The sequence below is a fragment of the Octopus bimaculoides genome, chromosome 19 (assembly GCF_046866305.1).
Source record: "Octopus bimaculoides isolate indiv1 chromosome 19, ASM4686630v1, whole genome shotgun sequence".
Lineage (NCBI taxonomy): Eukaryota > Metazoa > Mollusca > Cephalopoda > Octopoda > Octopodidae > Octopus > Octopus bimaculoides.
Window position 1 is genome coordinate 42,301,450 of NC_142946.1, and position 25,000 is coordinate 42,326,449.

The following is a 25,000-nucleotide window of genomic DNA, read 5'->3' on the forward strand; positions in this document are numbered from 1 at the left end:
TTACGTTATAAATTTCTCTCGCTTTCTAGTTGAGACGGTTGACCTTTGACCTCTCATATGCGTTGTCTTCCACACAACACGTTGCTTGATACGCGGCATGAAAGAATACCAAGGCACAGTTTTCGGTTCTAAGAAATTTAAATGAAATCGGTCGCTGCATAACCACACCGTTAACTCATCATACACCTCTCTCCCGCTCTCTGAAGCATGACTGCACGCTTACAACCCGACACTCCGAAGCATGCGCGCGCACGCACGCGCGCACACGCACGCGCACACGCACACGCACACGCACACGCGCACACACACACACACACACACACACACACACATCTCAAGTGCCACTATGGTTTTGGCAGTTTGTTTACAAACATTTTTGCGAAGTGTGATCTCAATCAGTCGCCAGACATACCAGCTAAACTACTACTATCGGCTCACTACGAGCTAACGAAGCAACTTATGCCATGCAATCTCTCGACCTGCTAAACATGGCAGCAAAATTTCCCTCAGCTCCTAGCAGTAAGGCAATGGAATCGGTATATCTGGACATTTCCAAGTTTACTCCTTTCTGATGATGGGCTTTTGTGCCCGAATTATAAAGTTAATTTTTGTAAAACTTTCTTCATTTTTAAAAGTTTTCTAAATTTCCCTTTTCTGTTTCCAACCACAACCATCCTATCTCTTCGTATAGATTGTCCAATGCTGATTGATTGATGGTAACTCTGGTGAATTACTGAGAAACCTTATAATCAAAGATGCTCCGTATACGACCGCTCAACCTCTTGTGAATAGCTAGGATTATATGCAGTCCTAGTTTACGAATAGCTTTCCTTTTTAAAGATAGCAGATTGCGTAACAGCGTTGTAGTTCGCTTGAAGCATTGTAGTACCGAAGAAGAAAAAGAAAAGGGAAAACAAGAAAGTTTCTAACAATGCAGAAAGCGCTGTAAACAATATGCAAACGATCTAGCGATTCTGCTAAACTTCTGCACTTGAACTCTAACACATCAGATCTTGCACTCCATACTTTTCAAAATCTTTTTACTCTCCAGGTCTGTAAATTCAGCTCACTGAAGCTTTTGCCACGCCCATATTTTGTATACTGCGCCGCGTCCTCACCTAACCATCAATCTTAGCACTCTCACAACCCACTAACACCACAAAGGGACCAAGAACATTTAAATCGTATCTGTCACGAGTCGAAGGGCTCATAAAGCCGGCGTTTAATCCAGTTTCTGTGGCGTATAAATGACTGAGAATACAACATTCCACCCTCCACCCCGAACGGGATGCAAGTCCACCACAAAGTTAACTCTCCAACTGTTGCTGGAACTCATTTACAGTTGGATGGACTGAAACAATGCGAAAGAAAGTGTTTTGTTTTGCTTAACAACACAACACAACCCCGCCTAGTCCGAGAATCGAAACTACTACCTTACGATCGCAAATGCAATACATTAACCACCAGGCCACACACCTTACCTCTTTGAAACCCATTTGAGTAAATAGACACCGTCTGCTTTTTATCTTTTACTCGTTTCAGTCAATGGATTGCGGCCATACTGGGGCACAACCTTGAAGAGATATATTGCATTTTATGCATAGTAATCAGAGTAACCTTCATAATTTTATTGAATTAGGGGCATATTTTGCCATAAAAGGAAAATATTACTATCGATCTATTTTATTCAGGGAAGGCACTACCTACCTTGCCTACCTAGGCAGCACGCCCCTGGTCCCGACCCTTCAGTGGGTCGCGGCAAAATGTTTAAAAATCGCTGCTCTAGAGGTCTCTTTTAATTGGCTTAGTTAGGTAATACCTATGTTTATTTGTGTACAGACTCAAATGTAATGTCGGAGTTCAAATCCAGGGTAAGTACTTATATCAGTGTTTCAAAGAAGAAACAATTCTGCTTTGTTTTCGTTCAGTTAGTTTTGGGGGACATTCCTTTTTCTCTTTGAAGTGTGAGAAGGCGATGCAATGTCCCCACTCCATGTCGGTTCTCCCATGTAACTGAAGCAGATGCAATCGATATTTAGTTTGAGATTTTAAATGTCTGCGAGGGACTTTCAAAACAGAGAAATCCTGAAGAGGAAACAAAAAAAAAAAAAAAAAAAATCTAAAGAATAAAAATAAAGAAAATAAAATGAACGTAACTGGTACTTATTTCAACGTATCAGAAAAAATGAAAGGCAAAGTCAACCTCAGCGGAATTTGAACTCAGAACGTAACGGCAGACGAAATACCTCTAAGCATTTCGCCCAGCGTGCTAACCATTCGGCCAGCTCGCTGCTCCAATAATAATAATAATAATAATAATAATAATAATAATACTTTCTACAATAGGTACAAGGCCTGGAATTATGGGGGAGGGGGGCTAGTCGGTTGCATCGACCCCAGTGTTTCACTGGTACTTAATTTATCGACCCCGGAAAGGATGAAAGGCAAAGTCGACCACAGCGGAATTTGAACTCCGAACGTAAATATTCAATAGTAGTAATAATTTCGTATTTAAGCACAAACGCTAGATATTTGGAGTGAGGGTTAGCGCCGATTGAATATTAACTATGGGTTTCCCACCAGAGAATTGGGGTCCGCCGCTATTTTTATTCTTAAAGCAAACCGTTTTACAAGAAGCAGAATTCCGTAATCATTTCTGGTGAGAAGTAGTGGTGTGTAAGTGTGTGTGTGAGGGCAACAATGTGTGTATGCACAGCAGTAAGTTTACGTGAGATGTCAATGACATCTTTAAAAACATTCAATGAGTTTTGTGTTACCCGATGCTGTGATGTTATCGTATCTACTGGAGGGCGGCGACCTGGTAGAATCGTTAGCACGCCGGGCGAAATGCTTAGCGGTATTTCGTCTGCCGTTACGTTCTGAGTTCAAATTCCGCCGAGGTCGACTTTGCCTTTCATCCTTTCGGGGTCGATAAATTAAGTACCAGTTACGCACTGGGGTCGATGCAATCGACTTAATCCGTTCGTCTGTCCTTGTTTGCCCCCTCTATGTTTAGCCCCTTGTGAGCAATAAAGAAATTACTATTGTATCTACTGGTATGGCTGTGTGGTAACAAGTTTGTTTCCAAACTACATGGTTCTGGGTTCAGTTCAACTGCGTGATACCTTGGGCAAGTGTGTTCTACTATAACCTCGAGCCGACCAGAACCTTGTGAGTGGATTTGGTAGACGAAAACTGAATATATGCGTGTTTGTTTTTATCCCCACGCCATTTGATAACCAGTGTTGGTTTTTTTACGTCCAAGTAACGTAGCGGTTTGGTGAAAGTTACCGATAGAATAAGAACCAGATTTGCTCGACTAATTTGGTTCGTATTGTTTAGAAATTAAATTTGTTTGAGATTTTGGCGGATTGCAGCTTTCTGCTCCAAATGACAGTACAAAAGAACCCCACCCACATTCAGGTGGGGAGGAACAGAATTTTACATAATTATATGTGATGTACATTAATTTTAACGGTGGAACCCGAAGTAGATAAAGCTATAAAATATAGCGTGTAGAATATTGGGCGAAAAATCCATTTGGATACCCCCCAAAAGAGAAAGAAGTCGGATGCTTTCCCTTCTGTTTTTCGTGGTTAGGGGAATGAACGCAAGATCAGGCAGTATAAATAGGAACTATGCCGCTGACCAGTTGTGTAGAAGTCAAGAATAAAAGCACATCTAAAATAGAATTTGATACTTCTATATAGTCGAGTGGACAAACGAAAGAATGTGGCATTCGACACATTTGATACGAGTTACATTTATCATTAAATAACAGTTAGATTTGGCTCCATGCGACTTAATTTCGTAGACTCGTAGATCGAACCTACGAAGCTAAGTTGCAAAGAACTGAGTCAAAACGTTATCAAAGAATACATAGCACCAACAGTTAAAACACGAAAGCCCCAAAACCACAAACGGAACAAAAATATTATTTGCTTACCGATGTTAACAAGTTTAACTTTGTCTTTCCGAATGGCATCCAATGCTATAGATAAGTTTTCCAGGTATTGATGTTGGTTAAGAGGATTCTTACAGATTTTTCGTCCAATAGGTTTCGATTGTAAGGCTTCCACAAGAGCAATAAGTTTGATTCCATTGGCTAATCCCGTTTCCAAATCGGAGACTGCACTTTCGTCCGGCAACTGTTCATTCACCCAATTTTTGAACGTTGTGTTTTGTATTTCGATCCATCGTAAGTCGTCCGGTCCGGTACGTTTCATAGACATAGCCGCATGGCCTTCCAACGTCCGCACATTTTGACCAATGCTGGATTCGGCCATTTTGTTGCTGTTATTACTGTTGTGTTTTTTTTTCTTTTATACAATAATAATAATATTATTAATAATTTTCTACATAGACACAAGAAAAGGGAGCAGTCGCGTTTGAGGACTTGTTTGAAATTATTTTCTTTACTCCGGAAGAATTTAAGAAAGTAAACTTTACAACAATATGGTTGATAAATAAATGGAAAAATTCTCGCTAAACAGCGAAAAAAAACTAAAACCAGAAAAAACTTGAAATATTTTGTAGGTGTTTACAACTTAATCCTGTTTAAATGGGCTTGTTTTCCTCTGTTTTTAGAACATTATTTTAGACGTTACAAGAAATGAATGGTGGGGAGGAAGAAAGAAGTAGAATAGGAAAGATAGGATGTCGTAATGTTCATGCCACTCCCGAGAAGACCAATACTGTGGAGTAAAGAAGTTTTAAGCGGTCTATTTAGTTTAAACAAGAATCAAAATAACTAGTATCGAGTGTTGCGAACTCAGCTGATTTGAGGGGGAGTGTGAGTGAGAGGGTGAAGGAGAGCATAAGAGGAAGTAAGAGGGGTGAAAGAGAGGATGAGTCGAAGTGAGAGGCTGAAGGTGAGCGTGAGGAGAAGTGTGAGAGTACGGGTGGAAGTGAGAGTGTTAAGTTCAACAGCAGGTCTCTCATTCGCTCTCGTTAGGTATTGAAATAGCTTTTCCTTTTCTTCCTTTTCTTATTTAAATTATATATTTATAAATAAAGTTACCTTTTTTTTTGTATCAAATAGTAACGAGACAAGCACCAGGTGTCAACGTTTGGCGGAAGAGAAACGGAATGTTACGACGCCCATGTATTTGTGTGTCTGTGTGTTTTTTTCTTTTCAAAGGTTATTTACAATGTGAATGAAAACGAACGATCACCCACACTATAAACAAAAAATTAGTAGGGGTTTGCAATCAGTTGATTAAGCTCCGAAATGGAAAGGGCTTATCTTTTTGTTTTGCAGATCATTCTCAGCTCCGTAAGTGAGAAGAAAAGAGAGAAGGTATTAAAGCAAGAACGAAAGAAAAAAAAGAAAGAGATGAGAGACAATATGGAAGAGACAAAACTCACTTTTTGCTCCCATTTTAACCTTTCTCACTTCTCCCCACTTTTATCTCCCTTAGTTAAAATATAATCCGAGATCCGTAAGATTGTTTACAGCCTGTTGCTAATCTTTTGTACTTTTCGTTGTTTCAGCCAGTTCTTTTTATTATTATCATTTTTTAAATTATTATTATTCTTTGTTGTTGTCCTACAAGTTTTCAAACTGTTGCTCATAATGGTTTCGCTGTTGCAGTTGTCTTTATGGTTAATAATTGCATTTTTTTTTTTTTGCTGATGTTGCTGCCGTTTATTCTTGCTTTGGTAGCTAGTGTTACCGCTGCTGTCGTAGTTTCGATACAAAGTGGAGTTACAAATCCTTTTCCGTCATTTTTTTGTTTGTTTTCGGAGCGTGGAAATCAAACAACACTCTGGTACACGCATGCAAATTGCACACACACACACACATACACACACACACACACACACACACACGCACACATATATATTACCGGCGAAAGACTTTTCACTGTTTGTATTCCTGTCTCATGTTATGGCCATACATATTTCGTTAGTGTTGTCATGCTTAAAGTTACAGTTTTCTTATAGCCTTTTAAAAATTCAATTAAACCTTGGGAGAGGCATTATGCCGGTAATAAACACACGCACTGGTTCAGTCCTTTATTAATTTATATAGTTTTTTGTTAAATTATTTCATTGTTTCTTGTTGTTTATTGCCGACGATATTGTTTTTTAAAATCTTCTCTCATTTATCTGTAAACTTTAGAAATTTAACCGCTTTTCTAGTTTCACCGTAATGTTCTCTTCCATTTGTGCACGAGGACATACTTATGTAAGTGTGTGTGTTTGTGTACCTTAGAAGAATTACAAAAGCAATGCCTCTGACCATATTTTCTTTCTTTTTTCTTTAATTCTTTTCCCTTATCTTTCCTATATCATTTCTGAGATTTCTTATCAGCTTGGCCTTCTCACGATTCGTCCTGTCTTTCTATCTGTCTGCCTGTCTCTCTCTTTTTTCACCTGGCTGTTCAGGTATGGTGTCTCTTTCTTTCTCATTATCTATCTATAAATCTGCCTATTTCTCCTTTCTTCTCATCTCTTTCTCTCTCTCTCTCACTCACTCACCTGTCCAGCTAGACTCTGTCATTTCACCTGGTTTACACCCCAACCTCTTTCTCTCCCTCGAACTGGTTGTTAAGGTATTATGGCTCTCTCCCTCTCTTTCTTACCTATCTATCTATCTATCTATCTGTCAATCTATCTATCTCTTTCTCCTTGTCTATCGCTATCTATCTATCTATCTATCTATCTATCTATCTATCTCACTCTCTATCTGTCAATCTCTCTCTCTCTCTCTCTCTCTCTCTCTCTCTCTCTCTCTCTCTCACCTGTCCAGCTATAATCTTTCTTCTCACATGGCTTCCATCTCGCTCCCATTTACCTTGCTGTTCAGGTATGATCTCTCTCTCACCTTGTCTCACGTCTCATCTAAGCTACCCCCACCGCCTGCTTTTCTTTTTTTTTCTTTACTTCCTCCTCTCTTCGTTTCTTTCTACAATATTTTCTTTTCTTTCTTTCCTTTTTTGTTCAGTATTTGTTTCTTTCTCTCGTGTTTGTCAAAATAGACTCGCACAGAAAAGCGTATCTGTGTGTGTTTGTGTATATTTCAACAATTGATTTGCGTGTGTACTTAGTGTTGTTTATATTGAGGTGTGTGTGTGTGTGTGTGTGTGTGTGTGTGTGTATTCATATTTAAATTAGAATGTGTTTACATATATCTAAGTAAGCGAAGTTGTGTGCGAGTGCGCGAATGTATGTGAATGTATATTTATAAATATTGTAATAAACGAATGAGGAGGAATAGTGGGAGAGGGAGTGGCAGGAAGACATAGAAGGGGGAGGGAGTGGCTGTGTGGTAAGTAGCTGCTTACCAACCACATGGTGCCGGGTTCAGTCCCACTGCGTGGCACCTTGGGCAAGTGTCTTCTACTATAGCCTCGGGCCGACCAAAGCCTTGTGAGTGGATTTGGTAGACTGAAACTGAAAGAAGCCCGTCGTATATATGTATATATATATATATATGTGTGTATATATGTATGTGTGTTTGTGTGTCTGTGTTTGTCCCTCCACCATCACTTGACAACCGATGCTGGTGTGTTTACGTCCCCGTAACTTAGCGGTTCGGCAAAAAAAAAGCGATCGATAGAATAAGTACTGTGCTTACAAAGAATAAGTCCTGGGGTCGATTTGCTCGAGTAAAGGCGGTGCTCTAGCATGGCCGCAGTCAAATGACTGAAACAAGTAAAAGAGTAAAATAAAATAGTGAAATAAACGAGGGGGAAGAAAAGGGGGAGTAAGAGGAGTGAGAAGAGAGAAAGGGAGAGAGAGAGAGAGAGAAAGGGAGAGAGAGATACCTACACAAAGAAAAAGAGATTGTAAGGTGATTATGAAAAAGAAGGTGAAAAGCATCATGAAAAGAGAGAGAGAGAGAGAGAGAGATGGGTGGGGGGAAAGTTAGAAAGAGGGGGAGGAAGAGGAAAGTTTTAAAACTGTTGATGTGTTTGATTGTCTCTGTTGAAGTTTAACTTCAGGTCAACTCTCATAGAACTGATATATGGATGGCTTATGGAATTCCAACCGTGACCATCACAGCTTTTTTTTTATATGGAGGTAATACACACACATATGAAAATTATTCAATATGTCTGTGCAGAGTGGATTTGAGGGAGAATTTTGTTGCTATTTCAAGGAGATCGAGCGACCACATAGTAAGGCAGTGTGTGTGTGTGTGTGTGTGGTGCCACTTTGGGTAATTGTCTTCTGTAGTCCTAAACTGACCAATTCTTTGCTAGGCAGAAACTGTATGGAAGCCCGTTGTGAATGTACACACACACTCGCACATATATACACACACGTCTTAGTGTGTGCGTTATTCTGTTTGTCACCCGCCCCCGCTTGGCAATCGATGCTAGTTTGTTTACGTTCCCGTGACTTGATGGTTCGGCAAATGAGACCATTAGAATACGTCCCAAACTTGAAAATCAAAAATGTACAGGGTCGATTTGGTAGACTAAACCCTTTCGGCGCTTTACTAGAACTGAAGTCGACCTCGGCGGAATTTGAACTCAGAACACGAAGACGGACGAAACGCAGATAAGCATTTTGCCCAACGTGCTCACCATTCTGCCAGCTCGATGTACGTACACGCACACGTATATATGTACCTATCTATCTCTCTATGTATGTGCGTATATATATATATATATATATATATATATATATATATATATATATATATAGATATATAGATAGATATAGATATAGATATATAGATAGATATAGATATAGATATATAGATAGATATATATATAGATATATATAAGTTCAAAAAAAACAATAACAAAACAATAACAAAAAAACAACAAAGTGAGGACGTGATATGGATAGTGTTATTGGACGCTCAGGAAAGGAAAGAAAGCGTGTATGACGTTTCGGGCGTAGCCCTTCGTCGGAAAGATGGAAAGTTCGGAGAATGGAAGAACGGAGAAAGAGGAAAATGGTACCGATGCCCACGATATATATATATATATATATATATATATATATATATATATATATATATATAATACAGAATAGGAGGGACAAGAACACAAAGCATCCAGACAGTTAGGTGATACAAGGAGGGGACAAAACATCCAGATAGACGATACAAGGAAACAAGGACAGGTCATTCGGAGTTTTCTTTCTTCAGTCGAGATCCAGATTATCCTTGCAATTTCGGATGGTTATTCTCGATGCTCTGTTCGTTCGCCCGTTATACATCGGTTATTTAGAGAGGTGGAGTGAAGAAAGAAGAGGAGTTGTGAAAGGTGATTAATATTAATATACTTCGGCCAAATGGTCATGTGGTCAGCTGAAGGGTGGGCGAAGAACGAGAGAAAAAGACGAGAGAAAAAGAGGGAGAGAGGAGTGTCAAAGACATGCGGTGGGGTGGGGAAGGAATACTTATTACGTGGTTAAAAAGTGTGCTGATGGAAAGATAGAGAGAGATGGAGAAGGGAGGCATTTATTCTGAGAGAGAGAGAGAGAGAGAGAGAGAGAGAGAGCGGTGGCGGTGGTGTGTTGTTTTTTTATTGAACAAATTTTTTTTATAGCGATTATCGCTTAAAACATGCATATAAGTTCAATTATTTATCGTCTGCTCGCTTAAAAAAAAAATGATATTTGTTTATAAAGGTTGATTTAGCCTAAGCACTGGATTCACAAGAAATACGGTTGTAAGCTGCCCGAGAAAGGATGGTGCAGATGTAGAGCATGGCTCAGAGAAGAATAGCGAGAAAATATAATAAAAAGAGGGAGATGTGAGGAAATGAACGTGGAAGAACGTCAAGAATATTTAAAGAAAGCTAAATTATGAAGGCTTTAAAAATGCAAGTTATCCTTTCTTTCTCAAATAGGTCAACTTAATTATTTCCATTCCATGGAATATCCACGGGCCCCACTGGGGTGTGTATATATATATATATATATAAGCCTTGTGAGTGGATTTGGCTGACGGAAACTGAAAGAAGCCCGTCGTGTATATATATATATATATATATATATATATATATATATATATATATATATAATGTGTGTATGTTTGTGTGTCTGTATTTCTCCCACCACCATCGCTTGACAACCGTTGTTGGTTTGTTTGCGTACCCGTAACTTAGCGGCTCGGCAAAAGACACCGATAGAACAGGTACTATGCTTATAAAGAATAAATCCTGGGGTCTATTTGTTCGACTAAAGGCGGTGCTCCAGCATGGCCGCAGATAAATGACCGAAACAAGTGAAAGAATGTATATATATATATATATATATATATATAGCACATATGAAAATAGCGGAAGATAGTAAAAGAAATTTAGGAAGTAGTTGTTCTGAAACGAGAGAAAGAAAGAAAGGGGGAGAGATATGGATGAGGTGAGAAGTGGAACGCTAGCGGTGTGCCCACAGATACTCTGGTATGCGCAAACATACTTCGGTATCTAATCAACACGATCCCGTGAGTGTGTATGCGTATATGTGTGTAATGTATATATGTGTGTGTATATGTGTGTGTATATGTGTGTGTATATGTAAGCACAAGCGAGTTAGGTAAGTCGATATACAAAAAATATTAAATGCATTTAATACAAAACAATGTGCATATCTTTACATATAAAAAGGTCCGACTTGCACAGTATATAAATGATATCAGCAATTAAAAGGCGTTGAATAAAAGTTTTACGAGTCCAACAGCTGTTTCTGGGGGGCGGGGCTTGGTGGTCCAGAATAATGAATGTAAATTGATTCTATCATCGGATAATACCAGCTTCTGTTTTCAGGAGAAAATTTTATATTTGAGGTGTTGACTTGCCTTATTTGCTTATCCTGACATTTACTCCTCTACCTGTTCGGTTTTAAATCTGAGAGACCAAGGGCGAGCAGAGCAAAGTAAAACAGTCGTTCCTAATCACTAGGTCCACCGGAGTCCAGGGATTTTTCATTTGAGGATACAAGGTCGTCGGCTACGGGCACTCGGATCACTTTCGGAATCTTAAGAGGGATCTAACGAAGCCCGTCCCCTCCGAGCCACATCTGAGGGTGTAGTAGATGGCTGCTGCCGCGCAACTGAAAAGAGGCAGCTGCTGCACCGCCACGTTGAGAGCGCATTCGAGCCCCCATCGTGTGAGGCCGACGCAAGAGAGACGAAGGAAACAACCACACCTAAATTGGCAAATAAACATTATAAAAATATGTCCACATTATTTATGATCTCAATTATTACCACATCGTTAAACGCTAAATCGATACAATAAATATTGATGAAATAAATGTATGTGCGTTAATGAGAGGCGTGGACCACACACTGCTGACCTATTAAAAATCTGGAAGTCAAAAAATCTTCAGGTTTTTAATGTGTCGATTGCCAAGACTTCTAGGAAGACTTTTTCGGTTACCCTGACGAAGTAGGATTACGAACACAGAAGTCCACTGCCAGACCAATATCAGCAACATTGAATCCATTCTAATAGTTCTGACTTTTTACAATATGGTCAACGATATGGTCGACGCCTGACTAGAGAAGACCAGAGACGCGTTTCAAAGATCAGCCGAGAATTACTTTGAAATGGAGCAGCATAAATTCTCGAAGAGTAGAAGATATGAACATACGATGTTTACTTTGGTTGATATCCTTGCTAGAAGTGAGAAATGAAGATTGCCACATGTTTCGGAAGACGGAACTGTTGATAGTATTCATTCTAGTAGCTGCCTGGCACTTACTCTTGTCCGTCCGTCCATCAATCCGTCAGTCCGTCCGTCTGTCTGTCTGTTTGTCTAGCTGTCTGTTTATCTCTCTCTCTTGTTGTCTGTTTATCTGTCTGTCTAGCTGTCCTTCTGTCCGTCTGTCTCTCTATCTATCCAGCTTCTTGGGTGTGTGTGTGTGTGTGTGTGTGTGTGTGTGTGTGTGTGTCTGTCTGTCTGTCTATGTATCGTTATAAGCAGTGTGAATGTTGCCGTAATTGCAGATTTATTCAGTCAGAGGTCGAAGCTTAATGTTGAAGAACCGGTTCTGTGACATAATCCGACAGAAAGAAATACGTGACGGTGGCTTGTGAAGCAAAAATATGTCGAACTGTTTCACATTCTTCTTCTTCTCTCTCTCTCTCTCTCTCTCTCCATATACGTATGTATTCACACACACACACACACACACACACTCGCGCGCGCGCATTTATATATTCTTTTATTCTTTGACTCGTTTCAGTCATTTGATTGCGGCCATGCTTGAGCACCGCCTTTAGTCAAACGGATCGACTCCAGGACTTATTCTTTGTAAGTACTTATTCTATCGGTCGCTTTTTGCCAATTTTTGCCAAACCGCTAGATTGCGGGGACGTAAAAACACACACAAACACACATATAAACACTAATTTCACACACACACACACACACACACACATTTATAAACACTAATTTCACACACACACACAGACACATACAAATACTCTGTGTGTGTGTGTGTGTATAACTGAATCATACACATATTCTTATATGTGTCTATTTGTCTGTTTTCCCTTTTCGTAGATATCTATAATCCGTCAGTGTGTGTGTGTGTGTATGCGTCAGTGTTAATGTGTTTGTATAAATGTCTTTGTGTGTGTGTGTGTGTGTGTGTGTCAGTGTGAATGTGTTTGTATAAATGTCTTTGTGTGTGTGTGTGTGTCAGTGTGAATGTGTTTGTATAAATGTCTTTGTGTGTGTGTGTGTGTGTGTCAGTGTGAATGTGTTTGTATAAATGTCTTTGTGTGTGTGTGTGTGTGTGTCAGTGTGAATGTGTTTGTATAAATGTCTTTGTGTGTGTGTGTGTGTGTGTCAGTGTGAATGTGTTTGTATAAATGTCTTTGTGTGTGTGTGTGTGTGTGTGTCAGTGTGAATGTGTTTGTATAAATGTCTTTGTGTGTGTGTGTGTGTGTGTCAGTGTGAATGTGTTTGTATAAATGTCTTTGTGTGTGTGTGTGTGTGTCAGTGTGAATGTGTTTGTATAAATGTCTTTGTGTGTGTGTGTGTGTGTGTCAGTGTGAATGTGTTTGTATAAATGTCTTTGTGTGTGTGTGTGTGTGTGTCAGTGTGAATGTGTTTGTATAAATGTCTTTGTGTGTGTGTGTGTGTGTGTCAGTGTGAATGTGTTTGTATAAATGTCTTTGTGTGTGTGTGTGTGTGTGTCAGTGTGAATGTGTTTGTATAAATGTCTTTGTGTGTGTGTGTGTGTGTGTCAGTGTGAATGTGTTTGTATAAATGTCTTTGTGTGTGTGTGTGTGTGTGTCAGTGTGAATGTGTTTGTATAAATGTCTTTGTGTGTGTGTGTGTGTGTGTCAGTGTGAATGTGTTTGTATAAATGTCTTTGTGTGTGTGTGTGTGTGTCAGTGTGAATGTGTTTGTATAAATGTCTTTGTGTGTGTGTGTGTGTGTGTCAGTGTGAATGTGTTTGTATAAATGTCTTTGTGTGTGTGTGTGTTACGTATGCATTACGCATGTGGCTCTCCGCCCCCGCTGTCTCACCGTGACCCATTAGCTTGTGTTCTTAGCCCTAAATACCACCAAGTCCTCTTCCTATAAGCTGACAACAATACCTTCGCTGTGTTGAAGCTGCTGCTGCTGCTGCTGCTGTTTTGTATGACGACGACGACGACGACGACGACGACGACGACGACGATACGGATGTTGATAGTGTTGCTGCTGCTGCTGATATTTGTGATGATGTTGAAGGTATACCTTATGCTACCGACTGTTAATCGTGACCCCTGGCGACAGGACGGGCAGACAGGACAGACAGACATACATACATACAGACAGACAGACAGACAGACAGCCGACATACCTTAGTTTTGTAACTCTCATTCAATATTCTCTTTTTTATTTTTTTACTCTTTTACTTGTTTCAGTCATTGGACTGCGGCCATGCTGGAACACCGCCTTTAGTTGAGAAAATCGACCCCAGGACTTATTCTTTGTAAGCCTAGTACTTATTCTATCGGTCTGTTTTGCCGAACCGCTAGGTTACGGGGGAGTAAACACACCAGCATTGGTTATCAAGCGATGTTGGGGAGGGAGGACAAACACAGACACACAAACACACACACACATATATAACATTCTAGCTCATTTCCACTGTTTACAGCAATGCTTAGAAGAAAGGTGTGTAGCGTGTGATCGTCGCAATGAACATAACAGAAAGTTGAGCAGACAATCTGCATCAAATTTTGCTAAAAGCTTCGTGATACCTGCCCAGAGGCCTACGCAAAGTTTGCAAAAAGTTTTCATCGTTGTCGACACACACATTCAAGATCTTGTGCAGCTGAAACTCGGGTGTCTTTTTAGTCAGCTGAAAACAGTTTTGACATAAACTTGCGTCTCATACACAAATCTTCAGTGATAATGGACTGAACTGAATCGTATCTAATCTGCACATCCTCTCATAACTCATGGATGGCGATTCGACGATTTCCCCTCACAGCTGCAATGTTTTTCTCAGTTCTGCTGATTGCGAGTTTCCCAGAACGTTCGTCAATTTCGAAATTTCTTCGGCCATCTTGGAAACGTCTGAACCACTCGTACACTTGTGTGCGGCTCATACACTCCTCTCCATACACTTTCTGCAACTTTGCGTAGGGCTCTGAGCAGATATCGCCATTACAACTTTCTTTGTCATGGTCAATGCGACAATCATACGCTATGCATGTTACTTCCAAGCACTGCTGTAAACAAGGGAAGTGAGGTAAAATGTTAAAACTCGGTGCACATGCACAACAGAGTTCAAAGTCAATCTGTGCCAAGCAGCTTCACTCTGTGTGCTTTAGCTTCGTTACTATACCAACAATCCGGATATTTATTGATCAGACTTCGTGAATGATGGTAGTCTCTCGTAGTCTGAGAAAGACGATGCTGCAATTTCTTCCAGAACAACTTGCACAAATGATTCGTTTATTGTGATCAAACGCATACGCAGTACATTAACTCACTCTCTCTCCATCAAATCGACATTTCCTTAATAGGTGCACGCTGTACCACACGGCAATTGTCAAAGTGATCGTAGATCAACGTGAGATGAAATGTTTTGCTCAAGAGCACAACCCACCACTCGGTCCTGGAATTGAACCCACGATCTCGCGAAAGCGAGGTCAACACCCTAACCACTAGGCCATGCGCCCTCATCTGTAATACATGTGTACTATATTTGTAATAATCAAATTATATAATATGCACTTTATGGCTGGTGGAAAAATTGTCTCGCATGAAACCGGTCTGCGGGACTAAAGAGAAGTGGATCATCGCTGCAGTAGATTATTATACGATAAGCCTGCGCAATCACAGCTGGTCTGCACTAAACAACAACAACAACAACAACAACAATGGCGATGACGAGGATGTTGTCGCCATCGTTAAAATGCATTTGTATTTATTACAGTTTAGTCTTAAGCTAAGTTAAATCAACAACAATGACCTTCATCATTTCAGATTCTTAAAGAAGAAAGAAAAAAAAAACAACTATATTATTGTCTGGAATTTTTTCGATTTTTGTCTGTATGAAGGGCAGGACAAAACAAAATTATAAAAAATTATCAAAGACAAAAAAAAAAAAACAAGACAAGAAACCAAAAGAAAACTCAACGCATATACTTTTCTAAAGTTTGGTGTTTGATGATTCTGTCATGGTTTTTTGGTATCTGAATGTTGACAAAAAAAGAAATTTCTCTATTTCATTTTTTTTGTTTATTTCTTGGTTGGAAACTGGTTTTGTGTGAACAAACCGGTTCTCAACGAATTCAGAGAGAGAAAAAGAAAAGAACGAAAAGAAAAAAGACCAAGAGACAATACAATATATACAAAACATAGAGAAAACAAACCAAAAAGCAGTTCAAATATGCAAAAACAATTGGAAAAGTTGAGAAAATTAACTGAATTTCTTGTTGTTGTCTCTATTCTCCCAACAGCAATGTCTTGTGTTTAGGAAATCGAATGCCTTGTTCTACAGAATGGGTCCCAATAAACTGAATGCGAAACACACACACACACACACACACACACACACACACACACACACATCAGTGTGTCTGTGTGTATGTGTGTGTGTGTGTGTGTGTATCCCTTTTTCATTTTATCGATATACATTTGTGTGTGTGTGGCACCCTGGGCCAGTGTCTTCTACTATAGCCTCAGGCCGACCAAAGCCTTGTGAGTAGATTTGGTAGACGGAAACTGAAAGAAGCCCGTCTTATATATCATATATATATATGTGTATATATATGTGTGTGTGTGTGTGTGTGTGTGTGTGTGTGTGTGTGTGTGTGTGTGTGTGTGTGTGTTTGTCCCTCCATCATCGCCTTGACAACCGATGTTGGTGTGTTTACATTCCCGTAAGCTAGCGGTTCGGCAAAAGAGACCGATAGGGTAAGTACTAGGCTCACCAAGAATAAGTCCTGGGGTCAATTTGTTCGACTAAAGGCGGTGCTCCAGCATGGCCGCAGTCAAATGAGAAACAAACAAAAAAAGGAAAGTATATATTTATGTACATATTTATACATGAATAGTACATATGTCTGTCTGTCTGTCTGTCTGTCTGTCTGTTTGTCTGTCTGTCTATCTCTCCATCTCTCTCTCCCTCTCTCCCTCTCTCTGTGTGCATATGAACACCTCACTCTATACACAGAAGTAGACTCATATTTCACTACGAAGTAACAATGTTTTCCACTGTGGTATTGTTTAATGTCGGTCAATAATGCCACATAACACTTCTCCGGTCATTCTTCAACGTGAAACACAAATAAACAAACAACATTATCTCGCATAAATTCCTTCTCTTTATACTCTAAGAAAATGGTAAACCAAATCATTATTTAAATTCTTTATTCTTTTATAGCAAATGTCTTGATGACATTGAGTGAAGAACTTATAAATATGTGTGACACTATGTTGCTTCTTTTGTATCTTCAGATTCTATTCCCAAGACAAACAATAGATAATAAAAAAGAAGCAAAAAAAAAAAAACTCATTGGCAACCGCCGATTCCAAGACGAAATTTATTTATATCGTAAATAACTGGGGAAAGTATGAGCATCACAACTACTCATTGCTGACAATAAGACTGGTCTCTAACAATCTCTTGCGTTTGATGTACGAAAAATCTGACCGCGAAGACCCAAGGAACTGACAAAAAGTTGTCTTAGTTTTCTATATGTAAAACAACAACAATAACAAACAATAATAAACAACATCAAAACAAAAGCCTTAAGCAAAAGCCGTCTCTTTGATCCACCCCCACCCAGCCTCTTCTTTTATGATATCACAACTTCAACCGCACGAAAAACCCGACGTCTTTCTTTACTGCAATTCAATTTTGGTGGAATGGTAGGCAATGTGATTTGAGGGAAATTCAACTGCTAATTCTAACCCGTTGAGCAACCACGTATAAGGTCCTTCATTGGTTTATTCATTGTAAGTTCCTATGATATACAGTGGCCAAGCATTAAAGGAAAAGAAATAAAGAAAGGAAAAAATGGCGCGGTTTTGTTATACGTCATCTAAAAATAACGTTCATAACTTCTTTTGCTATTCGTTTGTTGGTGAAGACGAGAAAAATTGTCGTTTAAGTTATATAATGATTTATGTTATATCATATATTATATAATGATTTATATTGTATCATATTACATTATATCATATATTATTATATTATGTTATATTATAATCCTGCTTAGACATCGTAAATATGATGATAAGACTTTTCGGGATAATGTCTTCAAATGAAATTTCTTGAAACAAAGAAAATAAGAAAATAATATAAAGGAATGAGTTAAAACAAAACAAAACTAAAATATATTAACATCTTATGAGGCAGAAAATACGGTAATTAAATTAAAAAAATAAAATATAAAAAAATCAATAAAATATATTACTTATCGTCTGCTACTAAAGACGACAGACATTTTCACAGTGAAAAGCTATTTCTATACAGGAACTATAATCATTTTTAAACACCACCTCGCCAGTTCTTGCTCAGCTTTTAGTAGCCAAACGTAGCAGAAGAATATTCTTCAGTCCAGTCTTTTTGTTTTAGTTTTTGTATGTTTCTTCTTTGATTTTCAATCAGAAAAAGCTATTCCGTTTATTACATTTTAATGTCTGTCTGTAGTATCGTCTGATTGGTTGGTCGGTCTTTTTCCTTACATTAATCTTTATATCTAAAGATTTTCTGCGCTTATTTTGCATATAAAATTTATCGTTTATTGCTAATCTGTCACTAAGCTGGTGATTATCCTTTCGACATATAAAAGAAAAACAACAACAAAAGAAAAAAAACTGTCACTTTTACATTTATATATACACACATACGTACATACATGTTACTACATACATGCACACATAAACACATATATTCATACACACATCTGTATTTATAAAGTTAAAACTTTAACTGTCACATAGGCTCGTAAGTACTTACAAAGAAACATGCATGGTACATGCAAATATGCATACAATGCATGTTACAATATATATATATATATATATATATATATATATATATATATATATATATATATATATATATATATATATATATATATATACATACAAATATACATAAAGGATCATTTGCATATGAAGTTAAATAATGACATCTAAATTTTAAGAATTTCTACCATCCATATCCACCATGAGGTCCAATTCCTTAACGACCCCGAGAAGTATGCCAGCATAGTGCAAGCATCTGATTGGGTCACCCCATCCTGGATAGGTCAATATATATATATATATATATATATATATCATCATCATCATTATCATATATACATACATACATGCGTGTGTATGCGTGTGTATGTACTGGCTATGCATTCACTCCAGTAGTCTAGTTGGTTGGTCCGAGAACTGGTTCCCCCAGTTTGTATTCTACGACACGATTTGATATTTGCAGAGAGCTTCAAGACAATATTTCCCCACCCGCTGGTAATCCTCGCTAATTACGCGTTCATTGTTACAAATGTTGTCATAGAACGTATCCTTAATTCACTCCAAGGTGAAAAATCACTTATCGTCTGTTACTGCAGACGAAACTCATTTTTCACACTAAAAAACTATTTCGATACAAAACTATAATCATTTTTAGACTCCAGACATTGGTGAAGTACTCAGTCCATAGTCAAAAATGTCGCAAGACTAGACTGAAATATTTCTCTCCATTTTACAATGACCTAGCAACATTTATCAAAATCCTTTTATCCCGCTGAGAATGTTATAAATAGGTCAAGGCACCGTTCTTGATACCAATCTTATTTCTTCAGGACATGCCAGGTCAATCTTTCTTGACTTCCTGTGAATCAGTCACATACCTTTCAGAGAATTCCTTTACAGAAAAGAAAAGAATTTCACAACAAATGTAAATAGAATTTCGGAACGACTGTCTGTTGGAGATAAATCTTTTTAATATTATTTGGTTTAGTCATTAAGCTGCAGCCATGTTGGAGCACCACCTTGCAGAATTTTTAGTCGAATAAATCGACTCAAGTATTTAAATATTTTAAAGCATGGTGCACACTCTATCGTTCTCTTTTCCCGAACCATGAATTTGCGGGGATGTTAACGCACCAATACCGGTTGTCAAGGAGTTGTTGGGGACAAACGCAGAAACAAAGACAGGCATACGCACATACACACACACTGACACATATATATACGATGGGCTTCTTTCAGTTTCCGTCAACCAAACCCATTCACAAGGTTTTGGACGACCTGTTGCTAATGTAAAAGACACTTGGCCGAGGTACCAAGCAGTGGGAGTGAATCCGGAACCATGTGGTTGGGAAGCAAACTTCTTACCATATAGATACGCCTGCGCCTATATCACTATAATTCTTTATCCTAACAAACACAAAGAATAAGTCCTGGGGACGATTTGTTCGATTAAAGGCGGTGCTCCAGCATGGCCGCAGTAAATGATTGAAGCAAATAAAACATAAAAATGTGTACATGTATATGTGTACATAGGTACGTACGTATGTATGTATGTATGTATGTATGTATGTATGTATGTATGTATGTATGTATGTATGTATATATCTATGTATATATATGTATGTAATGTATATGTGTGTATGTATGCGTGCGTGTCTCAATAAGGCCTAACTAATCTCATTAGCAATTTTCCATGAAATGTTTTTCGAATTTGGAGATTTGATGGGGTTTCATGGATCAGTTTGTGGGATTTTGAATGTTTCAGCTTGGTTAAACATCTTCCATTACATTCTGTAATCGTTCTCTTCGTCTTTTATTGCAAGCAGACGACACTTTAGTAATGGCTGACTAAAAACCACTTATTTTTTTTGCAATTTTATTTTCCTTCCGTATTTTAACTTAAATTGTTTTTCTTTTAATTTCTATGTTGTTGGTTTTCTTTATATATTTCAGCAATTTTTACGCGATTGTTTTTGCTAGTTTAGAATCTCCTTATTTGAAGAGATGTTCGTTTAACCGAAGGCTTAAGTTTTATGTGACGCCATTTTGTCTGGCTATTTCGATCTTGAATAAGACTTGGCAGATTTTAACGTCGCAATTTAAAGGTATTATGTAGGATTGAAGAATTTTTATTGGAAGATCTCTCACTCTCTTGTTACACATGTATATCTATCTTTTCAAACATGTATATCAATCTATATCTATCTTTTCAAAACTAACTTTATCTATCTATCTATCTATCTATCTTTCTATCTATCTATCTATCTATCTATCTATCTTTTGTATTTTGTCCCCTCTATGTTGAGCCCTGTGTGGCTAATAAAGAAACCTATCTATCTATCTATCTATCTATCTGTATGTCTGTGTGTCTGTATAAGCGCACACGTATACATGAACACATTTTTACACACACATACACAGACAAACAATTTTTTACACACACACACTCACACACATACACACACACAAGCATACATACAAGCATTATCCTCATTTTCACCCCTACCACTACTCTCCTCTTCCTTCTTCTTTTCCTCCTCCTCCTTTTCCTCCTCCTCCTCCTCCTCCTCCCCTTCATCCTCCTCCTTTTCCTCCTCCACCTTTTCCTCCTCCTCCTTTTCCTCCTCCTCTTCCTCCTCCTCACCACTATCAACACTATACACAATATACATATATGTATATAAACATATATATATATATATGTTTATATATACATATATATATGTATATATGTGTGTGTGTGTGCATATATACATGCATATATATATGTATGTGTTTCTGTGTGTGTATATATATATATATATGTATATATATATATACATACACACACACAAACACACACACACACACACACACACACACACACACATATATATACATGTATATATAAAACAGAAGTACATTTTCCAGAATGTAAATGACAATTACGTTGATAAAATTAATGAAAAAAAAAACAAAAAAAAAGACGCCACAAAATTAAGGGGTTTCGATTAACTCAAATCCCCTCGCCCCTGTTCCAACTTCATGTTTCCGACACTGTAATTTCTTTTTTTTTACCTCTTTTCTTTTGAGATTTATGTTTGGAAAATATATATATATTAGACACAGACATAGCTGTGTGTTTAAGATAGGAAAAGGGTCACTTTGCAACCATGGAGTTTCGGGGTCAATTACTTAATTAATTAAGACCGTTGTTATCAATAATAGCACGCCGACGAAGTGACTGGAATAAGTCGCAATTCAAGTAAAGCGCAATAATTAGAAATGAAAATTCAAGAGTTATTTCCCTTAGTAGAATCTTTTTGTTTTTTGGGGTACAATTTTCTCTTCCACTGGTTTTTATGGTATTAAAAAAAAAAAAATAAAAAATAAAAATGAATTTTTATTTAGCAACATATTTTTACAGAAAAACAAAAAATTATGCTGATTAAATTTAGGGAAAAATTAAAGCCCCCTCTTCCTCAAATTGAGATGTTTCGATATACTTTACCCCCGAATTTCCGTAACTTTAATATAAGAGACCGCAAGCCGAACCCTTCAGTCCTCGCTGCCCAACTCGGGCGAAGAATGTAGGCCAAGTGGCGAAACGCTTGTGACCCTGAGATACCTGCTGACCATACAGAAGTATTTCTAGCATTACAATGAATTTTAGAAGAGTTTGCAAAACCTACTGTTCCTGCATGGGGCAAAACGTCTCTAATGCTTATTTCATCCTTTTCAATTCTTCTTCTTATTTATAAGAACAGCTTCTAACAATGGAACACTATTTCGTCTATGGAACTTAAAAATCGATTGCAAAAAGTACATTTTAATTTAAGAAAACTCCTGCGTATTTTCACTGAAATTACAAATATATCACTTTCAGGAATTGAACACATAATTGCAGATCTTTCGCCAACTCAGATGAGATTCGACTTGTAAACGGTTTTAATTTTGGTAATTAATTTCTAAAGGTCTGGAATCGAAACAGCTGTCAGCGATGTCTAATTTTTCAATCTGTCAGCGATGTCTAATTTTTCAATTAGTAAATAATTATTTATTAATTACCTCCCTATTTTCTTATTTCATATATATATATATATATATATATATATATGTATGTATGTATGTATGTATGTATGTATGTATGTATGTATGTATGTACTTGTGTGTCTGTGCTTGCCCCCTCGCTTGACAATCGATGATGGTGTGTTTACGTCCCCGTAACCTAATAGTTCGGCAAATCTGACCGATAGAATAAGTACTAAGTTTTCAAAGAATAAATCTTGGGGTCGATTTGTTCGACTAACGGCGGTGCCCAAGCATGGCCGTAGTCAAATGACTAAAACGAATAAAAAAAATTAAAAGCAAAAAGAATATATATGTATATATATATATATATATATATATATATATATATATATATATATATATATACACACACACACGTCTATTAATTTGTTTTGCAAGATTCCTGATGTGAACCTGTGTTGAAACAGATATAGTATTTCGGGACGGTCATTTTTTTGTTGCCAAATAAACACACGCACTGTATATTCGTCCTTCACTTGTTTTTACTGATCTTATTGTAACTCATGCCCATTGTCTGAAAATTATTCGTTACACATGTATGACATCTTCAGTGACACTTTCCGTCCTCATGTGTCTTCCTTCTCCACTTAATCCTGAATGGATTAAGAGGAGAATGGTTTAGGTGGAGCAGGAACACACACGAGGACGAAAAGTGTCGCTGAAGACATCACAGATGTGTGACGAATGAATTCCGGACAATGGACATTAGTTAGAATAAGAACAGTGAATGCATGTGATTATTTTTCAAAAGAAAATGAAAGGAAAGAAAAAAAAAACGACCATCTCGAATAACAATCCTTTCTACTAAACACACGCACGCACACACACACACACACACACACACACACACACACACACACACACACACACACACACACACACACACACACACACACACACATGTATGTGTGTGTGTGTGTGTGTGTATGTGTGTGTGTTTGTGTTTCTCTATGTGTATATATATATGTATGTATATCCACGTGTGTCTCTCTTTACGTCTGTGTTTATCCTTCCCCACCGCTTGACAACCGGTGTTGGTGTGTTCACATCTCCGTAACTTGGCAGTTCAGTAAAAAGTGAGAGATAGAATTAAGTACGGGGACTTAAAAAAACAAGATGTTTGTCCTGGGGTCGATATGTTCGACTGAAACCCCTCAAAATGGTGCCTCAGCATGGCCGCAGTCAAATAACGAAAATGATCATTTGCATCAGAGCAAAAATAAAATTTATCAAGGGAAACAACTGTAACATCAATCATTTTTAAGATGTTGTCTCCCTTGGTTTCAGCACGTCTTATTTTACGTGATGTGTTAAGATTTTACGTAACGTGAATGCGTTTCAGTTGAAGCCGCTTATCATGTGTCCTCTTGAAGCATATCTATTTATTCTACTGCTCCAAAGTCGTATGTAGATGTTGTATCTATGCTAGTTGAAAAATACTGGAAAATAGTTTTGCCTAGTAATTTACATATCAAAACAGGAGACAGCAAAAAAAAAAAAAAAAGAAAAAAAAGATTTGACAATTAATTAATTACGCATATTAATAACGACTGTATGAGTATGGTAATGTTTGTACTCTTTCTTTTGAAACAGATGTCAAGAACAATTAAAATATAAATCATACATAAAATATACACGTCTGTGCTATCTAGTCTCTTCTGTCTCTTCTCTCTCTCTATATATATATAATAGCGTAAAAAAATTGGATATTAATTAATGTCAATTTAATACCAGGTAACAAACACATTAAAAGAATCAGGGAGATTCAGAAAAAAATCTGAGATCTCAAACGATTATTGTATATGTATATATAAGAATATATAAAAATATATATAAAGGAGGCCACTAGGTGGACTACTAATGTGCTAGAAGAAGATCACATGTCATGTGTCTACTAAGACAGAATAATTCTCAAAGGGAATTTAGCGAAGCAACAAAAGCGTAAATCGGGCAAGACCAGTGAAAATTACACAAAAAAATACAATTATCTATAAACATGTTTCGAAATATCTGTTTCTCATCAGTACAGACGGTTGGATAGATACAATTTAGAAACATATGTTTACAGATAATTGTATTTTTTTTGTGTAATTTTCACCTGATATAGTAATCTGGAATAAAGTAGAGAAACTGTCTACAGTTGTGGAAATCATTTGCCCACCCAGCGGATGTTAACGTAAAGCTAAAGATCTTCGAAAAAGAAAACACTTACGCTGAAATATTGAGGATTCTACAGCTACTCTATCTAGATTACAAGTTCAGGTTTATACCTGTAATTATTGGGGCACTGGGATATGTAACACACTGCCTAAATAGAAATCTTGAGAAATTAGGCGTACGTACGTACATACATACATACATACGTACGTACGTACGAACATACATACGTACGATCGCGAGGGAATGCAACTTTCAAAGCTAACCTCCTAAAAACTTCTAACTTAACGGCAAACCACTGGTTTCATAATTAATACAGCAAAACTATGCAGTAAGCTGCATCATTTATTCATCAGTGCACATATGGTCAAGA

At 37.6% G+C, this 25,000-nt stretch overlaps 1 protein-coding gene across 2 annotated transcripts in view; it reads right to left on the minus strand.

The window, feature by feature from the left end:
- Positions 1 to 6,425, minus strand: part of LOC149131845 (filamin-B-like) — an 86,976-nt gene extending 80,551 nt beyond the window's left edge. For both annotated transcript variants that reach the window (XM_089337520.1, XM_089337519.1), the window contains exon 1: positions 3,947 to 6,425. In XM_089337520.1, coding sequence (XP_089193646.1) covers positions 3,947 to 4,286 — 340 coding nt within the window. In that variant the 5' untranslated portion in view covers positions 4,287 to 6,425. The remainder of the gene's footprint in view (positions 1 to 3,946) is intronic.
- Between the last annotated feature and the right edge of the window lie 18,575 nt (positions 6,426 to 25,000).